The sequence below is a fragment of the Dromiciops gliroides genome, chromosome 4 (genome assembly GCF_019393635.1).
Source record: "Dromiciops gliroides isolate mDroGli1 chromosome 4, mDroGli1.pri, whole genome shotgun sequence".
NCBI classification, from domain to species: Eukaryota; Metazoa; Chordata; class Mammalia; order Microbiotheria; family Microbiotheriidae; genus Dromiciops; species Dromiciops gliroides.
This window is the reverse complement of record NC_057864.1, coordinates 199,311,089-199,330,965: the sequence shown is the minus strand read 5'-3', so window position 1 is coordinate 199,330,965 and position 19,877 is coordinate 199,311,089. Positions and strand designations below refer to the sequence as shown.

The window sequence follows — 19,877 nt, the reverse complement described above, 5'->3', positions numbered from 1 at the left end:
CCGCCTCAATGCTTATTGGAGCCAATTACCAGGTGCAAAGAGAATGGAGTGATAACTTCCCTTTTCTTTCCCCGCCTCCCAAGAAAGGACCACAACCAATGAGAAGCAAGCGTTCTGGTTTGCCTCGCCCCCTTCCCCGGCGGCGTGGCTATTGGGCCCAAAATAAAGACTTTCACGACGCTTCCGTCTCTCTCCTTCCTCGCGAAGGTTAGCCTGAGCTCGGTTCCAGACAATCATAAAAAGGGCTCCGAGATTCCTTGCCAGGTAATGGGACTTAGGTCTAGGCACGCTGTTAACTGAACTCTGTCTCCTGGAACCTGTGGAGCATAATGGACCTCTATTCCCCATTCCCTAAGTTATTGAAAGGAAACAAGCATTTATTAAGCACCTACTGTATCCCTTCGGAGTGTTGTACAAATATTTCCCTTGATCTTCATAACAATCCTTGGGGGTGGATACTATTATTTTCTCCATTTTACACTTAAAGAAACTGAGGCGTACTGATGTGAAGCGTGGTGCCCAGGGTGACACACTACTACTAAAGTGTCTCAGGTCGAATTTGACCTCCGGTCTTCCTGACTTTTGGTCCAGGATTGTATTCACTGCGTTTCCCAGGCTGCCAAGGGGGAAACCACGTGTGACTGTGATACGAAGATTCTGGTTGTCCTACCAAACCACCTCCTCCTTCATTCTCCAGGAGACAAATCAATAACCAGGAATCATTGGTCACATCTTGGGATAGTTTTATTAGCCAGGACTATCAAACTGAGGCCTTTATTTATTTGGAGGATTAGCTATTTAATTAACCTGCCTCCCAGTTCTCAAGGTTGCTGATGCATTTACAAACCCAAACTGAATCTAATAGTAATTGTTAACATGTATGTAGTGCTTTAAGATTTCAAAAGTGCTTTGCAATGTTAGCTCACTTGATCCTCACAACACCTCTGTCAGGTAGGTTGCTGTTGTTGTCTCCATTTTGCCAACGAGGTAATCATTTTGTCCAGGATCACATTGCTAGAAAGTGTCTGAGGCATGATTCCAACTCCCCTTCCCCTCCTCCAAGACCATTACCTTGTCACACCACCTTGTTGGCTTAATGATAATGCCACTACATCACAGCTGTATGTTCCCATCATTCTCTTGACTGAAAGGACTGCCCCAACTCCCTTGCCCCCTCTGTAAGAGAGAGGAGTGGAGTCTTGCTCTTGTAGCTATATTCTGATATCAAAGATGCCACAGAAGATCACCCTGGAGAGTAATATTCCCCTCTTCCAAGGCTGAAAGAATTTCTCTAAACCTGAGGCTGATTTCCTGAGTTTTTCCCCAAAACTTTAGCATCCATTCCCCATCCCCCATTCTCCATCTGAATAATTGGACCCCCTGCTCTGCTCTGTTCTATGAGTTATTTTTAAATTATTTCCATTGAAATCCTAGAATAAATCCTAGCATACTTTTTAAGCCAGCCTCCCAGCTCTGAGCTAACCACTTGACTTGGTGTATGCCCATGTAACAAAACCAGCTACACTTTCAACCCTGCAGCCAGTCCAGACCTGTCCAGTCTAAGCTTCGTGGATGTCCTGCAGCTCACTAGTCCCTTGGCCTCTCCTCTAGTTTCCCACTCCTCTCCCCTCTCTCTCCCTGCTCCAATCCATTATTATACTTACAAGCTGCAAGCTAAAGTATCACTGTTCTATATTGTTCCTGGCCTTGACCTGTGATCTTGCCTTCAAGGTCTCCTTCCCTCCATTAACTAGCTGTCCTATCCCATTCTCCTTTTTCTCTCTCTTTCTTACTTGCATAACTCCAATTCTAAATCTTTTTCTTATGTTGCTTTCATCCCCAGCTATGTTTCCCTACCATAAGCATCTTCTCCCCAAATAGATTACACTCTCTCCACCTTTTATTCAAAAATCTCAATTCAAATCTAGGGTTTTGTTGTTGTGTTTTGTTTTTTCTAGTGATCACCAAGATTACTCACAGATGTCTATAAATTCCTACCCAGTTTTCCACCTTGGGGGAAGTACTTAATCTGATTCCCCTTTGCTTTTTTTTTTAGTGACTTTCCCAGGGTCACACAGCTAGTAAGTGTTAAGTGTCCAAGGCCAGATTTGAACTCAGGTACTCCTGAATCCAGGGCTGGTGCTCTATCCACTGCGCCCCCTAGCTGCCCCCCCCTTTGCTTTTAAACCTCACCCAGATGGGCCACAGGGAAACAAACGCTGAGCCAAAATCTTGGGCTGATTCTGGCTTGCCTAAGCTGGGGTTCTCACAGTGAATTGGCAATTACAGCCTAGAAATGGACCTCAGTGACTACTGTGTGGAGGGTTCCTTGGGAGCCCACAGGCCTGAACCTTCCTTTCTTCTCCTTTCTTACCAAATGTCTCAGTGAAGCCTGCTGCCCTCACTGGCATTTCACATTCAGAGTCAGAAAGGAAGACAGAGGAGAGGGGGGACAAGGGATCAGGCTGATTTGTCCTGAGATGAAGATTGTCTAAAGTACCATGGAGAAGGTGCACTATTCCCAAAAGAGTGTAGGTCACCCCTTTTTACTTCCTACTCTATCCCCAACTCAGGAAAGTGAAAACAGATGGAAATGTTCCATAGGCTTCCAGGGCATCTACCCACTTGTCCTCTGGGGGAGGTACAATGCTGGATGTGCCTCCTATCCAGTAGCCATCCCTCCCATCCCCAAATGGAAGGGTAGAAAGCATAGTAACCATCTCCGAGAAGCCCTCCCCAGATCCACAGAGCAGAGAGAGGCAGGCTTGGGTTCTAGGGTGACGTCTCTGGGGATGTTCCCAGCCAAAGCAGAAGAATCTTGAGCCAGAACCCTGGTTAGGTCAAGGGGGCTGGGGAGACTTGTCAGTGAGGAAACATCCTCACTGGAGCCCCACAAGGTCAGTGATGGGAGGGGCATGTACCATGAGTTCCTCATATCTGCTCAAGAAAATCCCAAGTCTTGACAGGTAGGAGTCCTCATTGTATGGCAGATGGTTCCTTTGAAGGAACTGAGACACCACTGGCTTCACCTAGAAGAAGGGGAGTGAACAAAGACAATAAGGTGGAGACCTGGTCCTTTCTCCTCCCTTTTCACACGCTACTGTCTATAGCAGCCAGTTCTAGTTCAGAACCCAGGAAATGAGGGTGTTTATGTTTATTCCCAGCAGTCAAAAGAACGGCTCATGAGATATAAATTTACACTCCATAACTCCAGCAATGGAGAAGAAAAGAACAACAATAACATCAAAAATAGAAACTGGGGGCAGCTAGGTGGCGCAGTGGATAGAGTACCGGCCCTGGAGTCAGGAGTACCTGAGTTCAAATCCAACCTCAGACACTTAACACTTACTAGCTGTGTGACCCTGGGCAAGTCACTTAACCCCAATTGCCTCACTAAAAAAAAGTTAAAAAAATAAGATAAAATAAAATAAAAGGTAATTGGGAAATATTGAACAAAAACGACAATAAAACAATATTACATTTAGGGGCAGCTGGATAGAGCACTGGCCCTGGAATCAGGAGTACCTGAGTTCAAATCTGGCCTCAGACACTTAACACTTACTAGCTGTGTGACCCTGGGCAAGTCACTTAACCCCAATTGCCTCACTAAAAAAAAAAAAAAAGAAAGAGAGAGAGAGATCCAAACAAAGATATCAATACTTTTGTTTTAAAAAGTGGAGTTGAAGTAATCGATTATCCATTGTGAGCTGACCCAAGTAAGGGGCAGTGGGCAGGACCAGCTCTAGACACCTCTGCCCTGAAGCTCTTCCTAGTGGGCCAGTTTCTTAAGTCCCCCTAACTGCTCTCCCTTACCCTAACCCTGTTCTTCTCTGCCCTTAATTCTTTGCTTTGCTTCTCGAAGCCATTTTCTCTCCTGTCCTCAGCCCTTTTCTGCTCACATCCATTTCCTACCTTTAGACACATGTTATCAGAGAGCCGGGGGAAGAGGTGATGTTCCACATGGCAACTGATGAGGGAATGACCAAAGGTCCAGTCCAGGATGGGGTTTCGGGGCAGGTTGAGCACTCCAAGGCTCATCATGTGGATCCTCCGGGGCTTCTTATCCAAAGAGAACATGGGCAGCCCAATGTGCTATGATACAGACAGACAGACAGACAGACAATCATACCCTAAGATGGTAGTCCTTTCCCAGACTGAGGGAGGGCAGTGTTCACACTGAACCCTAGGCTGGCTTGCTTTCTTTTGACTTGCTTTCAAGGATTCCCCCTTGGAGCCACAATCATCTGAGATCTCCCAACCTGGTCCTGAATTTGAGAGTATTCCTCAGTTATTCAAGTCCCCTAGTTATTCTTTCTCCCCACCTGACATCCATACCCACTGAGGAGACTTCTAGCCCTCCCTCCTTTCCAGAGTCCCCTAGAGCAATAATGTCAAACTCAATAAAAATGGAGCCACTAATCCATTCATAAAGATCCCTGCCCGCTAAATATTGCATTCGTTTTAAAATGTAATATTTTATTATATTTTTTGTTAAACATTTCTCAGTTCCACTTTAATCTGGTTCAGCTTTACAGCATAGGCAGCGTATTTGGAACCTCTGTCCTAGAGAACACTTTCCTCCCACCCTCCAACACCTCAGAAAATTGTGGGGGAAACACTTACCTGAAAGATGTTAACATGGATGTAGGGGTGAGCCAGCAGTCCCCGGGTCACAAGCATACAGAGAAGAGCCAACCCAGGTGACTGGAAGCCAGAGACTTTGATAAGCAGCCAGTAGTGAGAGAAGAGCCCCAGGAACATGAGGCACAGGGTCCGAAGAACTATCCTGGGCTCCTCCTTCCTCAGCAGCCCTTTGGGAAAGAGGAATGTGAGGCAAGTATGATCTCTTCAAAGCCCCCTCTAAGTCTCCAAAAGACTTCGAATAGCAAGTGAATACTAAGATGGCAGAATAGTAGATCTAGAAGGGGCCTGGCTAGTCATTTCTTCTACCATTCATTTCTTTTTTTTTCCCTCCATTCATTTCTTTTTTTTTTTTAGTGAAGCGATTGGGGTTAAGTGACTTGCCCAGGGTCACACAGCTAGTAAGTGTTAAGTGTCTGAGGCCCGATTTGAACTCAGGTCCTCCTGACTCCAGGGCCGGTGCTCTATCCACTGTGCCATCTAGCTGCCCCATATGCCATCTAGCTGCCCCTATGCCATCTAGCTGCCCCCATTCATTTCTTAATGTGGACCCAGTGGCCTAAAAGGTAAGGTGTCTGACTTCAGATCATAAGATTGAGGGTTTGAGTCCCTTCGAGGTCTAATTGTTTAGGGATCCTAGGTGGTACCATAGTGCATAGAATGCTGGATATGGAGTCAAGGAGACTCCTTTTCCTGAGTTCAAATCCAGCCTCATACACTTATTATCAGTGTGACCCTGGGCAAGTCACTTAACCTTGTTTGCCTCAGTTCCTTATCTGTAAAATGAGCTGGAAAAGAAAATGGCAAACCACTGCAGTATCTTTGCTAAGAAAACCCCAAATCAGGTCATGAAGAATCAACAAAATTCACTTTTAAAATGAGAAAATTAAGGGGAGTGACTTGCTTAAGGTTACACAGATAAAGAAAGTGACAGATCTGGGGAAGTGGTTAGAGCACCGGCCCTGGAGTCAGGAGGACCTGAGTTCAAATCCAGCCTCAGACACTTAACACTTACTAGCTGTATGACCCTGGGCAAGTCACTTAACCCCAATTGCCTCACTAAAAAAAAAAAAAAAAAGTGACAGATCTGGAATTCAAATTCAGATCCTGTCTCCAAATCCATCTCCCTACACCCGACTAATGGCCATAGAAGGCAGAACACGGGACAATCTTGAACAATTCAAATTGACTGGGCCTCAGTTTCCTCAAATATAAAATGAAGAGGTTGGACTGCACCATCTTTTTTTTTTTTTTTTTTTTTTAGTGAGGCAATTGGGGTTAAGTGACTTGCCCAGGGTCACACAGCTAGTAAGTGTTAAGTGTCCAAGGCCAGATTTGAACTCAGGTCCTCCTGACTCCAGGGCCGGTTCTCTATCCACTGCGCCACCTAGCTGCCCCAGACTGCACCATCTTTAAGGCCCCTTCCTGCTTGAACCTTCTGCAGTTTCTCCCCAGGCTGACTCCCCTTGGAACTCAATTGTAGGATTTAGAGCTGGACAGGACCTTAAGCACCATGCAGTTCAGTCCCCTCATATTACAGGTAAGAAAGCCCAGAGAAACCAAGTGATTTACCCAGAGGCCCACGGGGAATACCCACAGAGCTAAGATCTGCACTCAGGGCCTCTGTTCATAGGATTACACTCTGTGCACTTAGTAGATTAAGTGGTATTCAATGGGGCAGGGGCAAGGTAAGGAATTCAGCCCTGCCACAGGCTGTAAAATATATAGGCACATTACTAAAAGGACATAGAGCTATTGACGGTTCTTTTCTCCATCTCTGGCTCCCAACACAAAAGATAGCTCCAGTGCCATCAGGGAGTTCTCCCAGTTGGCTTTTGTCCACCAAGCAAAGGCAATTAGGTGTCACATTGAGTGGAATGTTGGCCTTGGAGTCAAGAAGAGCTAAGTTTGGGGGCAGCTAGATGGTGCAGTGGATAAAGCACTGGCCCTGGATTCAGGAGGACCTGAGTTCAAATCCAGCCTCAGACACTTGACACTTACTAGCTGTGTGACCCTGGGCTAGTCACTTAACCCTCATTGCCCCACCAAAAAACAAAAAACAACAAAAAAACCCACCAAAAAACAAAATTTAAAAAAAAAAAAAAACAAAGAAGAGCTGAGTTTGGGACAGGTAGGTAGTGCAGTGGATAGAGCACTGGCCCTGGAGTCAGGAGGACCTGAGTTTAAATATGACCTTAGACAATTGACACTTAATAGTTATGACCCTGGGTAAGTCACTTAACCCTGATTGCCTCACAAAAACAAAACAATCAAAGCCCAGAGTTCAAATCCTGTTTCAGATACTTGCTAGCTGTGTGACCCTGGGTAGGTTGCTTAACCTTTGTCTGTCTCAGTATCCATATCTATAAAATGGGAATACCTCACAGGGTTGTTGTGAGGATCAAATGAAGTACTTATAAAAATGCTTTGCAAACTTTATAAGTACTACATAATTGTTATTTATTTAGTAGTTATTAAGTATCACATTTCTCTGCCCTAAATCTAAGCATCTAAATCTAAGCATCTTTATTGCTGTGGGGAGTCCCAAATAAGTGCCTTCCTCAGGATAATAATAACAACTTACATTTCTATAGCACTTTAAAGTTTACAAAGAACTTTCCGCAAATGAAATATTTATGGAATAAGCGTTATAAATATTATCATTCCCATGTGTAGCAATGGGGAAACTGAGGTTCACATAGTTTAAATGACTTGTCCAGGGTCACACAACTAGTATATTGTGGTCCTGGAATTTTCTCCTGGGCTCCTGATCCAAGAGCCAGTGACCTTCCCATCACACCACTCACTCAGCATCCTGTCAGCATTCAAAGGCTCTTTTCACCCTTCCCCCCCCCCCAACCCCTTGCCTCTTAATATGAGACCAGTAATCCCTAAGCTATTGACAGGGTGACCTATCTAGTTATTCTGCCTGAGCTGGGAATAAGATTTAGAAATCTGGGATCCCAACCTATTGCATAAGATGCCTCCTTGAAGGTGGTAGGGGAAGAGCGGAATGTGTCGTATTTCTTTTCCAAGGAGGTTCCTTAATTCTACTCAAGGATGCTACCTAGAAATTTTGGGATAGGTCCTGGGGAGTACCCACCAAGTGCCACCAGAGGGGTCATGATGGGTAACATCAACGGAGCAAAGAACATGTAGACATATCGATTCAGGCTAGGCACCTTCCACGTACTTGAGTCCCCCAGGCCCACCACATTGGTATAACCATGATGGATCTTCACATGGCCATGTGTGGCCTGTTCAGCTGTGAACGAAGTACACACCTGAGGAGTGTAAGAGTAGAGAATTGGAACAATAAGAGTGCCAGGAACATTGACATGGGGACAGAAGACCCTCTTGGGCACAAGCTAAACATGGGTGCCTTGCTTCTAGAACCACCTCACAACCCCTCCAAGCCTACCCAAGAAATCTTGCATTTACAGTCCAGCTTCCCATTATCCATATGAACAAAGAAGCCTATGATGGCAAATGTATTTTTCTCCTGGCTTTTCAGAACAATCTGTGATTTCCTTACAGCATCTTTACTGTCCTAATTCTGCTTTAACTCTCTGGTTCTGCATCAATTAAAAGGCACAGTGGACTCTGAGTGTTTTAGGTACCTAAAGACAGCCAATCTGGGATTGAAAATCTATGTAGATTGTCCACAATGTCAACAGACCATTGGATAATTAATTGCATAATTCATATAGTAATAGAGATGGAAATTTTGTGGAATTCTCTGTAGATAAAAAAGAATAGAGAAGGGCAGAGGCATGGAGAGACCCCCTAGGACTCTTTAGATAGAGGAAGAAGTCTGAATGCATGATATGAAGTTAATGCTTTTGTTACATGCAAATATATGCAAAAGTTACAGAGCATAATACTCCCCAGAAGCTTTTATCTAGGCCAATAATTTTTATTTATTTCAGCTTACACTCCTGTCCACCTTCAAGAGGAATTGAGGGGGCTTACCCTTTAAAACAGAACGCATGTTTCAAAGCACTAATAGAATAATGCAAATTTTTTAAAATTCGGAGGTTTAATTTCACATCAAGTAAATTGGCAAAGATGGGAACTAGCAATGTGGGAAGAAAGGCACATTGATGTATTCTTGGTGGAGCCACAAAGTGGTCCAAGTATTCTGGACTTCAATTTGGAATCAATGAAGAAAAGTGACTAATCCATTTATACATTGTGACCCATTGATCTTACCATATTCCCCAAGGAAGCCAAAGACAGACAAAAATCTAATGTAGTCCAAAATGTTGGAAGCAGCACTTTTTTCAGTAACAAAGAGCCATAAACAAAGTAAGGGTACCCTTTGAGGAATGTTTGAACAACCATAATATAGGAATGTAATGGTATATTATTATACACCGAGAAGGATTCTGGGAAATCTGGGAAGACTTGTATGAAGAGACTTATAGCAAAATAAATTAAACCAAGAGAACAGAATAAACAATCACTGCATCATGAACAGGTTCCTAAAATTTGAACCCCGAGTAAGGATAACAACCAAGGAAAGTCCTGGAGAAGAGAGAATTTATCAAACATCCCTCTGGAAGAAAGGTGGGCAACTATCAAGGACATCATGCTTGCTACATGTATATTGTTGAGCAATCTCTGTCTTGGATAGTTTTACTTAATAGTTTTTCTTTGTCACAAGGGATGGGTAAATCTGGAGGGGTGGGTGGGAAGGAAATGATTATGATGTAAAGACAAAAGTCAGCAATAAAATGTATTTTAAAATGGAAAACAGTATATCTAGGGACAAAACAGAATACAATCCCCCTAGGAATACCAATGACTTGAGGTGATTGAAATACTATGGTTGAGCACCGAATTTTACTCTAAATTCTCTGGCAGCAAAGGCTAAAAGAGAAACAGGTTACATAGTTTTAACATTTTCTATTTGCATTGCATTTCTTAACAAGAGAAAGCATTCAAATTAATTTTCAGGGATAAAATTTTTCCTCGCACTAAACCCAAGAAGAAACTTTTGTTTTCTACCAAAAAGTATTCTGTAACAAAATGTATTGTAAACTTTGAATTATAGAGAAGACAAACATTTTGATAAGACCAGTGATTCTTTTTATCAACTTTCTAAAAGGTGGCATTTCTGAAGGGACCCAGACAAGGTCTGAAGAGACAAGACATGCCTGTGTCCTAGGCAAGGTCAGAAAATTGTGATACCTGTATGTGATGTTCACAGGAAGCCTCAAGCCTTCACTATAACATGTGACTGGGCTTATCACAAAATAAACAAAAGTTATCATCTTTGTGCTTGACTTTGACCTTGCATCTAAGAGGAGTGTGGTAATATAATAGAGATTTGGACCTGGAGAATGGAATTTTCTGACCTAAAATTGTTTGCAAATAAAAAATAATATTCAGAAGCATCCTAATATTGTATTCTAAATGACCACCTACCTTGCCTACGAAATAAAAGCCATTTTTATTGTGCCTTAAAGTTTGCAAAGCATTTTGTATACATTTGATCCTCAAAACAGCACTACAGATATACCACTCCCCCCCACCCCACAACCCTTTTAAAGATAAGGAACCTAGGAGTAAGAAAGTTTTAGTGACTTACCAAGGGTTACATAGCTAGCAAATATCCATATGGAACACAGGTATTCCTGACTCCAGGTCCAGATTGCTATTTATTACACCACCACATTCCTCTTAGGTTCTAGGTAAAAGTCAGTTTAGTATCTCCTAGCAAGAGCCCTTAGAAGGTAACTCTCATGGCAATTTATAGCAATCCATGTGTGTATGTGTGTGTATAAAATCTGTGTATATCCTCCACATAAGATGAAATAGATATATATCTACATATGTACATACAGATAAAAGCATAGCTATATAGATGTATATCTGAGATTACATTTTAAAACAAAGTCTGTGGGGCAGCTTGGTGGCACAGTGGATAGAGCACTGGGCCTGGATTCAGGAGGACCCGAGTTCAAATCCGGCCTCAGACACTTGACACTTACTAGCTGTGTGACCCAGGGCAAGTCACTTAACCCCAATTGCTTCACCAAAAAAACCAAAGAAAAACAAACAACCCCCCCCAAAACAACGTAATTTTGGGGCAGCTAGGTGGCTGCCTCGCCAAATTGCCTCATAAAAAAACAAGTAATGTTATCTATTGATCTATTTTGCTAAATATTTCTCAATTAAAGTTAATCTGGCTCAGGCTGCAGTCAGCCATATGCTTGGCACCTCTGCTTTAGAGCAAGGGTTCCTAAGGCGATGGTTTGTGGACTTGTTTAATACACTGTTGCTGTTGTTCAGTCATGTCCTACTTTTTTTGTTCCTATTTGGGGTTTTCTTGGCAAAGATACTGAAGTGGTTTGCCATTTCCTTCTTCAGCTCATTTTACGGATGAGGAAACTGAGGCAAACAGGATCGAGTGACTTGCCCAGGATCACACGGCTAGTAAGTGTCTGAGATAAAATTTGAACTCAGGTCTTCTTGAGTCCAGGCTCTGTACTCTCTCCACTGTGCCACCTAGCTGCCCACTATATAAATGCTAGCTATTATGATGGTTATGGTTGAACTTGTGTTAAAGATTTACTCCCTTAAACATTCAGCTCAAATTCCACTTCCTTCATAGATTCCCACCCAAATGAAAGCATTTTCTTCCTCCTCAAATGTTCTTGGACCATTTTGTTTGTTTGTTTGTTTGTTTTTTGTTTTTAGTGAGGCAATTGGGGTTAAGTGACTTGCCCAGGGTTATACAGCTAGTAAGTGTTAAGTGTCTGAGGCTGTATTTGAACTCAGGTACTCCTGACTCCACAGCCACCTAGCTGCCCCTCTTGGACCACTTTGGATCATTCCTTGGACCTTACCACTCCCAACACTGAATTATCATTAGTTTTGTTCCGTAGTGCAATAGAAATTCCACTAGGGCAAGAACATTATCATTTTTGCACCCAACCCAGGTGCATGATGACAGGTGGTTAATAAATATTTGTTGGATTTAATTGAATAAGTCCAGGCACAAAGATGGCTCCAAAGAATCACTAGAACAAATGTTTGAAGTCCTTACATAAATTTTATCATTTTATAAATGGCATCTCATTTCTTCACATCATCCTGGCCCCTGAGGGTTAAGAAAGTGGGTGGGGAGCTATATAATGGAAGGACTCTTTCCTTAAACTTCATTTTAGTTAAAATTCTCAGCTGGTTGCAAATCTCTGAAATTTTTTAGAAACAAGACATCGTGGGAAAAGTATTGTTTATATTACCAGAATCCTATTTGTACCAGCTAGCCTCAAGAAGAGATTTGGACAAGATGAACCTTTCTATCAGGAAGGAGCTTATCCTTTTTGAGAACATAATGTAATAAAAATTACATTCAATAAAGGACCATAGAAACATAGATTAAAAATTAATAGGAAGGAGCTTAAAAGGACTCTTACTGTTTAGTACTTCTCCAATTCCCATCTCATTCTGCAAGTTGAGAATATATCTAAAATTAGGATTGTTCCCACAGGATTTCAGGATAGAGGCTTACTTTCCCTACTAACAGTGTCTGGCACATAGTAGGCACTGCATTTAAAAAAAGTAATTGATCAATTACTACGTGCATGGCACTATGATTGTCAAAAAACAAAACAAAAAACCCAAAACAACATAGTCCCTGCCCTCAAGGAACTTATATCCTCTTCTAGGGGATACAGTGTGTAAACAGATAAGCAAATATGAGATAACATGAGAATGGAGAAAACACAAGCTGGGGGATTAGGAAAGGCTTCAGTAGGTCTTGGCACGTGAAGCTGAAATTTGAAGAGGAGGTGGCAGCTGAGGAGGGAATGAATTCCAAACATGGAGAACAGTTAGTACAAAGGCACCAGAGATGGGGTGAGGGGCTGCTGAGTTCTGGGGACAGCAAGTAGGCCAGTTATACCAAAACACAGAATATGTGAAGAGGAGGAGTGGGAAAGAAGTCTGGAAAGAAAAGACTGTAGCCATAGGGTGTAGACGGACCAGCTATTAATTTATAACCCACTCTTCAATTAGCTGCTAGGTGGCGCCATAGTGCACAGAGCTGGAGTCAGCGAGACCTGAGTTCAGATATAACCTCAGACATTTACTAACTGGGTGACCCTTGGGCAAGTCACTTAACCTCTGCCTCATTTTCCTTAACTGTAAAATGGGGATAATGATATCTTACCCCTCAGGGTTATTGTAAGGATCAAATGAAATAATATTTGTAAAGTGTTTAACCCAGTGCCTGGCACATAATGGGTACTTAATAAATGCTTGTTGCCTTCCTTTTCCATTTAACAATAGAAGCCCAATCTGGTATTCGGGGTTGTGGCTGGTCTCTAGCCTATTGAGTGAGAGAAATAGTCCCCACCCATAGGTCCCAGGGATGGGAAACTTGCTAAAGTAAACTATGAGGGTCAAAGACCCAGATGACCTCTTCTATCTCCCTGGAGATTTGCCTCAAAAATGCAGGGAGAAAATCAAAACAAGAGAGGATAGGGAGAGCTGCATATGGTGACCTACTCTCTTTCTCTATTGAATGTGCTCATACTAGTTAACTATCCAGCTAGAGTTTTTTTGTTTGTTTGTTTGTTGTTGTTGTTGATTTTGCAGGGCAGTGTGGGTTTAGTGAGTTACCCAGGGTCACACGGCTAGTGTCAAGTGTCTGAGGCAGGATTTGAACTCAGGTCCTCCTGAATCCAGGGCTAGTGCTCTATCTGCTGTGCCATCTAGCTGCCCCCCAGCTATAGGTTTTATAAAAATAACAGCTCAAGCTGTGTCTGGGATTACCATTCACTTCTAAGAATTCACCTATGATGGGTAAGCATTTGTATAACATTGCAGCTTTATGTTATCTCACTTGGCCTTTAAAACAACCTTCTGAAAAGAGGCATGAGATAGTGGATAGAAAGCTGACCTTGAAGGCAGGAAGAACTGGGTTCACCGAAAAATTTTATACATATGGGCTGTATGACTTTAGGCAAGTCACTTAACTTCTCAATGCTCAAGGTAACTCTCTAAGGCTATAAGGTGCTAAACTATAGACAGACAGAGAGATAGACAGACAGACAGACAAATAGATGATGGATGGATGGATGGATGGATAGGTAGGGAGGTAGGAAGATAATGGAAGATAGAACTCTATATTACATATATATGTATGTGACTATTTGTCTAATATATATGTAAAATATATGTGTATATGCATGTGTATACATGTACAGATATAGACATATTATATATTATATATACACACTATATAAATATATTTAGTGCGCATATATGTGTATCTATACACACACACACATACACACAAACACACGGGGGCAATGTGGTGGATAGAGTGCCAGGCATGGAATCAGGAAGACTCCTCTTTCTGAATTCAAATCTGACCTCAGACTCTTACTAACTGTGTGACCCTGGGCAAGTCACTTAACCCTGTTTGCCTCAGTTTCCTCATCTGTAAAATGAGCTGGAGAAGGAAATGGCAACTCCTCTAGTATCTCTGCAAAGAAAATCCCAAATGGGATCAAGAAGAGTCGTACATGATTGAAAGAGCAACCACATATAGGTTCACAAATATATATCTATATGTATATGCATAATAAATATAGGTATTTCTTCACCATTATTACTATATACAAATACATATACATACATATATGGTATATTTCCTCACCCAGGCATTCCCTATAACAATGAAATCACAGATTTAGTCCCTATATTTAACAACTCTCTGAGCAGGAGTGTGCTGGTAAATGTTTAACAACCTGCTGGTGGCGGGAGAGGGATTACAGACAACACACTTTATATATATATATATATATATATATATTTAGTGAGGCAATTGGGGTTAAGTGACTTGCCCAGGGTCACACAGCTAGTAAGTGTCAAGTGTCTGAGGACGGATTTGAACTCAGGTTCTCCTGAATCCAGAGCTGGTGCTTTATCCACTGAGCAACCTAGCTGTCCCACACTTTATATTTTAATCTGCCTTGTTAACATTTTCTCCATCACTTTCTTAAGTCAAGACAATCTTTTACAACAGCAATAAATCAAGCTTGGATTTGTAGTATTTTCTGATTTCTGAGATATACTCACACTGAAAATTTAGCAATTGGCTCTTATTAACTGGTCTGAGCTGGTTTCAGCACACCCCTGTTCCTGAGGTAGACAGGATGTCCCATTTCACAGACAAGGAAACTAAGGTTCAAAGACATCACAGGAGAGTGACATGCCTGTGATCTTAGCAAATAATGGAGCCCTGACTCAAATCCAGGTTTATATGTTCCTAGTCCACTGTTCTGAACATTATCAACACCATACTTCCCTCTGGCCTCTTAGAAGAACGAACGCCTCTAGGCATAATCAACACTCATATTTATTTGTCAGGACAAAAAGAGAAACCAGATATACAGGTGAAAGGCAAATGGGTGACGGTGACACTGTGTAGAGTACTAGATCTGGTGTGAGGAAGACCCGAGTTCAAATCCAGTCTCAGACGCTGAACCTTGAACAAATCACTTGACCTTTGTCTGCCTTCGTTTCCTCATTTGTAAAATGGAAATAATAATAACAATAGCACCTCCATCTCACAGTTGTTTGGAGAATCAAATGATATATGTGTAAAGCACTTTACCTACTTTAAAGTGCTAGATTAATGTTAGCTATAAGAATAACAATGCAAGGGCAGCTAGGTGGCGCAGTGGATAAAGCACTGGCCCTGGATTCAGGAGGACCTGAGTTCAAATCCAGCCTCAGACCCTTGACACTTACTAGCTGTGTGACCCTGGGCAAGTCACTTAACCCCAATTGCCTCACCAAAAACAAAACAAAACAAAAAAGAATAATAATGCAAAGAAGAGTTAGATAAAGGGAGCAGATTGCTAGTTTAGAATCTGAAGACATAGAAAGAACTTGTTCAAAGAGAATGAGAAACTTAGCCAGGAATAAGCTAAGTGTAGATCTGGCTTGGAAACTTGGTCATCTCTACCTTCAGTGCCTTTAATTGCCAACCTGGATAAGGTTCATAGCCCCAAAAATCATCAGCCTCAAGAGAAAGTAGTTTTTGTTCCATTTAAGACAATTCTCCTGGGGCAGCTATGTGGTGCAGTGGATAGAGCACCGGCATTAGATTCAGGAGGACCTGAGTTCAAATTTGACCTCAGACACTTAACACTTACTAGCTGTGTGATCCTGGGCAAGTCACTTAACCCCAATTGCCTCACCAAAAAAAAAACCCCAAAACAAGACAATTCTCCTGAGATTATTTCTTTATCAGAGCAAAGAAGGGATGAATATCATGATGCCCCAAGCTGAAGTCAAGCCTCAAGCCCTCGGGTATTAGCATCAAAGGAAAGTAGGAAGTCTAGAAAGTTGGATCTTCCCCATCTTTCCCCAAGACACCGTGCTTACAAAATTATGAAGCAACACCTTGTGAGCTGTGGTCAGAGGAGGGGTCGGCCACAGGCCTGGACATGCCAGTTGGGAGCTCCTGGTGAGAGGAAGAAGCTCCAAGTGCCTATCAGTGCAGTGTCACAGAAAGAATACCAAGCACACTAAAGTTAAAGAAGCTCAAAGTATCCACATACATAAGTCATGGACATGGAGTATGCCCATATCACACGCACCACAATTAATATACACATACTTTGTATATTCATTCCACACTTAGTCATGTACACATACAGCTGGAATTGCCCACATACATCCAGGTTGGTTATATTTGCTTGCATACTTGGATTCACACAGGCTGTCTATGCATGGTCCCAGAAACCCAGTCCCCTCCTTACTTCCACAAAGAAGAGCACCCAAAATCTGCTCCAGTGTTTGGAGTTGCTGAGGGCTCCATGGCTGGCTAGGTGGCTACCCTTGACCGTGAATGTGTGATGCACCATTCCCAGGATGATGATCCCTAGAGCAAAAACCAGGGCACTCTGGGATCGAAGACACAGGAATCCTGCATGAGAGTGGTGAAAGGTGGAGGAACAAAACATGAGATCAGGATCAGTCTGAGGCTTCAAGACCCAAGAAGCTAGAAGCAAAGGGTTCAAATTCTGCCATTGTCATCAGTGCCCACCTAAGTGATCTCACTTCCTCCAACTATAAGGTTCTCTACTTGAGAGGGGAAAACTTCTAATTAAAAGGATCTTCTCCCTAATTCCACTCTAGCTTCTAGGTACTCTCCACTTCTCCCTGATGAGCAGACCTTTTAGCTGGGAGAGGAGGTGGCTGAAATAGGTACTTACTCAAGGGCAGTGATAGGTTTCCAAAACTCCTACATTAGAACTGGAAATAATCTCAGCTATTACCTGGCCCAACTTCCTCATTTGACAGAAGAGGAAACTGAGGCACAAAAAGGTTAATTCAATTGCCCATGGTCCTATGACAGCATCTGGGTCTCTTCTCCTCAACTTTGGACATACACTCTGGATCTCCTCCATCTCCAAATGCACCTAAGATTATAGGGTAAGAACTAGGGGGTAACCAATAAGGGTAAGCATAGAATTGGGGGGGGGGTCAGAATTAGCATACTGGATCTCAATCAAGGAGACAATAGGGTTTTCATCCTGAATACCACCCCCACCCTCCCGACCAGGAAGAGATAGTATCCAGAGATAATTTGATTGGGTCCTGGCCCTAGATATAGTTTCTCTATTTTAGCAGCAACCTAGACCCTCAGGTAAATATCCTTCTTCTTTCTCATAGTTTCTCTTCGTTTCCCTCACCCTTTCCTCTGAATCCCCTCCCCCTCCTTCAAGGTTCCTACAAGGTTCCCCAACCATTTCTCACCTCCTTCCTCCTCTTACATGCACCCTCTTTTCCTTCTCTCTTACCCCAGACTGCCAGCCTCTCCCTCCTCCCCAACATCCCCACCACCCTCTCCTCTAGAGCAGCTGACCTAGCAAGGCAATGTCCAGACTTACAGAAGAGGGAAACCGAGTCTCAGCCCCTGGCTTCGTGCTCAATGACCCCTAGGAGAAGCCTGGAGACTTTGAGACCAATGGAGGACAGGCTACAAGCTCAACTTCTGATCCCGGACCTCTTCTCCGTCTTTCCCACCCCCTCCCCGCCAGCCGCTCAGTGAGGGCTAACAATTCTTTTCCCAACCCCCAACAAGGACAGGAAGGTTTGAGAACAGGTCAGCCCGAAACCCGCAGCGACTGCAGCTCAATTTGCTGCTCTGCCCGGCGGCATCGCTCAGGCCAAAGGAAACTGGAGCTACACAGAAGGGCCACGATGTAATTAATCCCTGGGGGAAGGGGGCATTTCATCCCAAAGTCCACCCCAGGGGCATTTCGCTCGTAAAGCACGCCCTCCTTCCCCCACAACCTATGTGCAACTCTTCTCCCTCTCCCCGTACCCTTCCTCCCCACCCCGCGAAAAACACCACGCTGCGTTAACCCCTTTGGGGCCTGACTCCGCAAACCGCCGTGACCTTCCCTGCCCCCGCGGCGCCTGGCGGATCGATCAGATCCTCCCGGCGTCCCAGCGCTCGGCCCCAGCCCGGCAGGTAGTGCCCCAGACTTCTCACCTAAGGGTAAAGCGAGGAAGTTAAGGGCAAGGATGAACCAATCCAGGCCGTGCCGCTCCCACCAACTACTCGCCTTCACCATCTCCTGGACCAGTGCCTCCAGTTCGCCCATCAACGTCCCCTCCTTCCCGACCCCTGCGTGTCCGGGATCGCTGCAGCTGTCATTTAAGGTTGGGGACCCGGGTGTCCTGCTTTCCTTCGCCATCTGTTGGCTGGAATCCAGGTTCCCCGAGACCCTGCTCCTTCCCTCCGGTTCCATGTCCCATATGCGAACACTGGCGCGAAGAGAAGTTGGGGCAGGGACAGTGGGCGCCCACTGGAAGGGCTGGGTGAGTACCGGCGCTGCTGGAAGACAGGAACAGGGGCGACCGAAGAGGGGGCCAGGTGCAGCGTCTGGCCAGTGGGCCACCGACACTGGCGGCACAGCTGAGAGCAGAGGAGCGCCCAGGAAAGAGGCTAGATAGAGGCATCCGAAATGGGGCGGGAGGCGGACACAGGGGTGGGGCTGCTGCTCGGGAGCTGCAGAGATTGGGGCTTGGGGGAGGTGAGAAGAGGAGAAGGCGGAGTCCGGTCCTCAGGATGCGAAGCTAGGAGACCGTCTGGGGAGGAGGAGCGAGCCTGGACCTGTGGGTCCCTGCCTACTCCCCCCACCCCCACTCCCGCCCCCAGTCCCTGTCTTGGCTAGTGAGAGAGTCGAGGAAGGGATGGGGGGGGGCGGTGTGAAACAGGTGATTTGGGGTGGAAAGGGACCGTCGTACATGACTATCACCTGGGACCCTGGAGGAACCACCTTCCAAGCTTCTGGGAACATATGAAGCTGGGGAGGTACAGTTAGAGACAGAGCGGTACCCAAGGCAATTACAAGAAGGCAGAAATCTACAAATAGAAGAAGCCTGGGCAAAAGAGACTCACCTCCTGCGAACTGCTTAGAGTTCCCTCTGATACGAGCTCCTTGTCTCAGCAGTCTGGCAATAGAGACAGAAACACAGACAACAGCAACAAGGTCAGCATCTGGATCAAAGATGGAAACCAAGGATAAGTAACTGAGAGGCAAAGTCAAAAACAAATCTAAGGGGGACAGCTAGGTGGCACAGTGGATAGAGCACCGGCCCTGAAGTCAGGAGGACCTGAGTTCAAATCCATTCTCAGACACTTAACACTTACTAGCTGTGTGACCCTAGGCAAGTCACTTAACCCCAATTGCCTCACAAAAAAACCAACAATAACAACAACAACAACAAAAAACAAATCTAAGGGGGACAGCTAGGTGGCACAGTGGATAGAGCACCGGCCCTGGATTCAGGAGGACCTGAGTTCAAATCTGACTTCAGACATTTGACACTTGCTAGTTGTGTGACCCTGGGCAAGTCACTTAACCCTCATTGCCCCAAGAAAAGAAAAGAAAAAAACAAATGGGGTGGGGGGCAGCTACCTGACGCCCTAGATTCAGGAGGACCTGAGTTCAAATCTGGCCTCAGACACCTTGACACTTACTAGCTGTGTGACCCTGGGCAAGTCACTTAACCCTCATTTCCCCATTAAAAAAATAATAAACAAACAAATAACTAGATGAATAGATAAATAAATATATTTTTTAATCTAAGGACAAAATGTATTATCTTCAGAGAGCAAGGCCTCCTTACATTCCCATGAGGCCACTGGGCAAGGGACCAAACCACTGCAGCTCCTTCTTTCGCCCACCAAC

At 44.1% G+C, this 19,877-nt stretch overlaps 1 protein-coding gene across 1 annotated transcript; it reads right to left on the bottom strand.

Annotated features, from left to right (window-relative positions):
- Positions 1–726: 726 nt before the first annotated feature.
- On the bottom strand, positions 727–18,654 carry LOC122754501 (fatty acid desaturase 6-like). Its single transcript, XM_044003019.1, has 6 exons — positions 18,173–18,654; positions 16,431–16,597; positions 7,745–7,925; positions 4,624–4,811; positions 3,913–4,092; positions 727–3,029 (listed from the first exon to the last, which is right to left on the bottom strand). Exons 1-6 carry the CDS (start codon positions 18,429–18,431, stop codon positions 2,880–2,882), a joined length of 1,125 nt encoding a protein of 374 aa, XP_043858954.1. The 5' UTR covers positions 18,432–18,654; the 3' UTR covers positions 727–2,879.
- Positions 18,655–19,877: the final 1,223 nt, after the last annotated feature.

Bases quoted from the DNA above. Each gene is read 5' to 3' on its own strand.
- LOC122754501 (XM_044003019.1), bottom strand. From the start codon at position 18,431: ATGGAACCGGAGGGAAGGAGCAGGGTCTCGGGGAACCTGGATTCCAGC. The intron at 4,093-4,623 runs GTAAGTGTTTCC...TCTGTATCATAG, and splicing joins TCCATGTTAACATCTTTCAG to CACATTGGGCTGCCCATGTT. The intron at 3,030-3,912 runs GTAGGAAATGGA...CCCTTCTTCTAG, and splicing joins CTGATAACATGTGTCTAAAG to GTGAAGCCAGTGGTGTCTCA.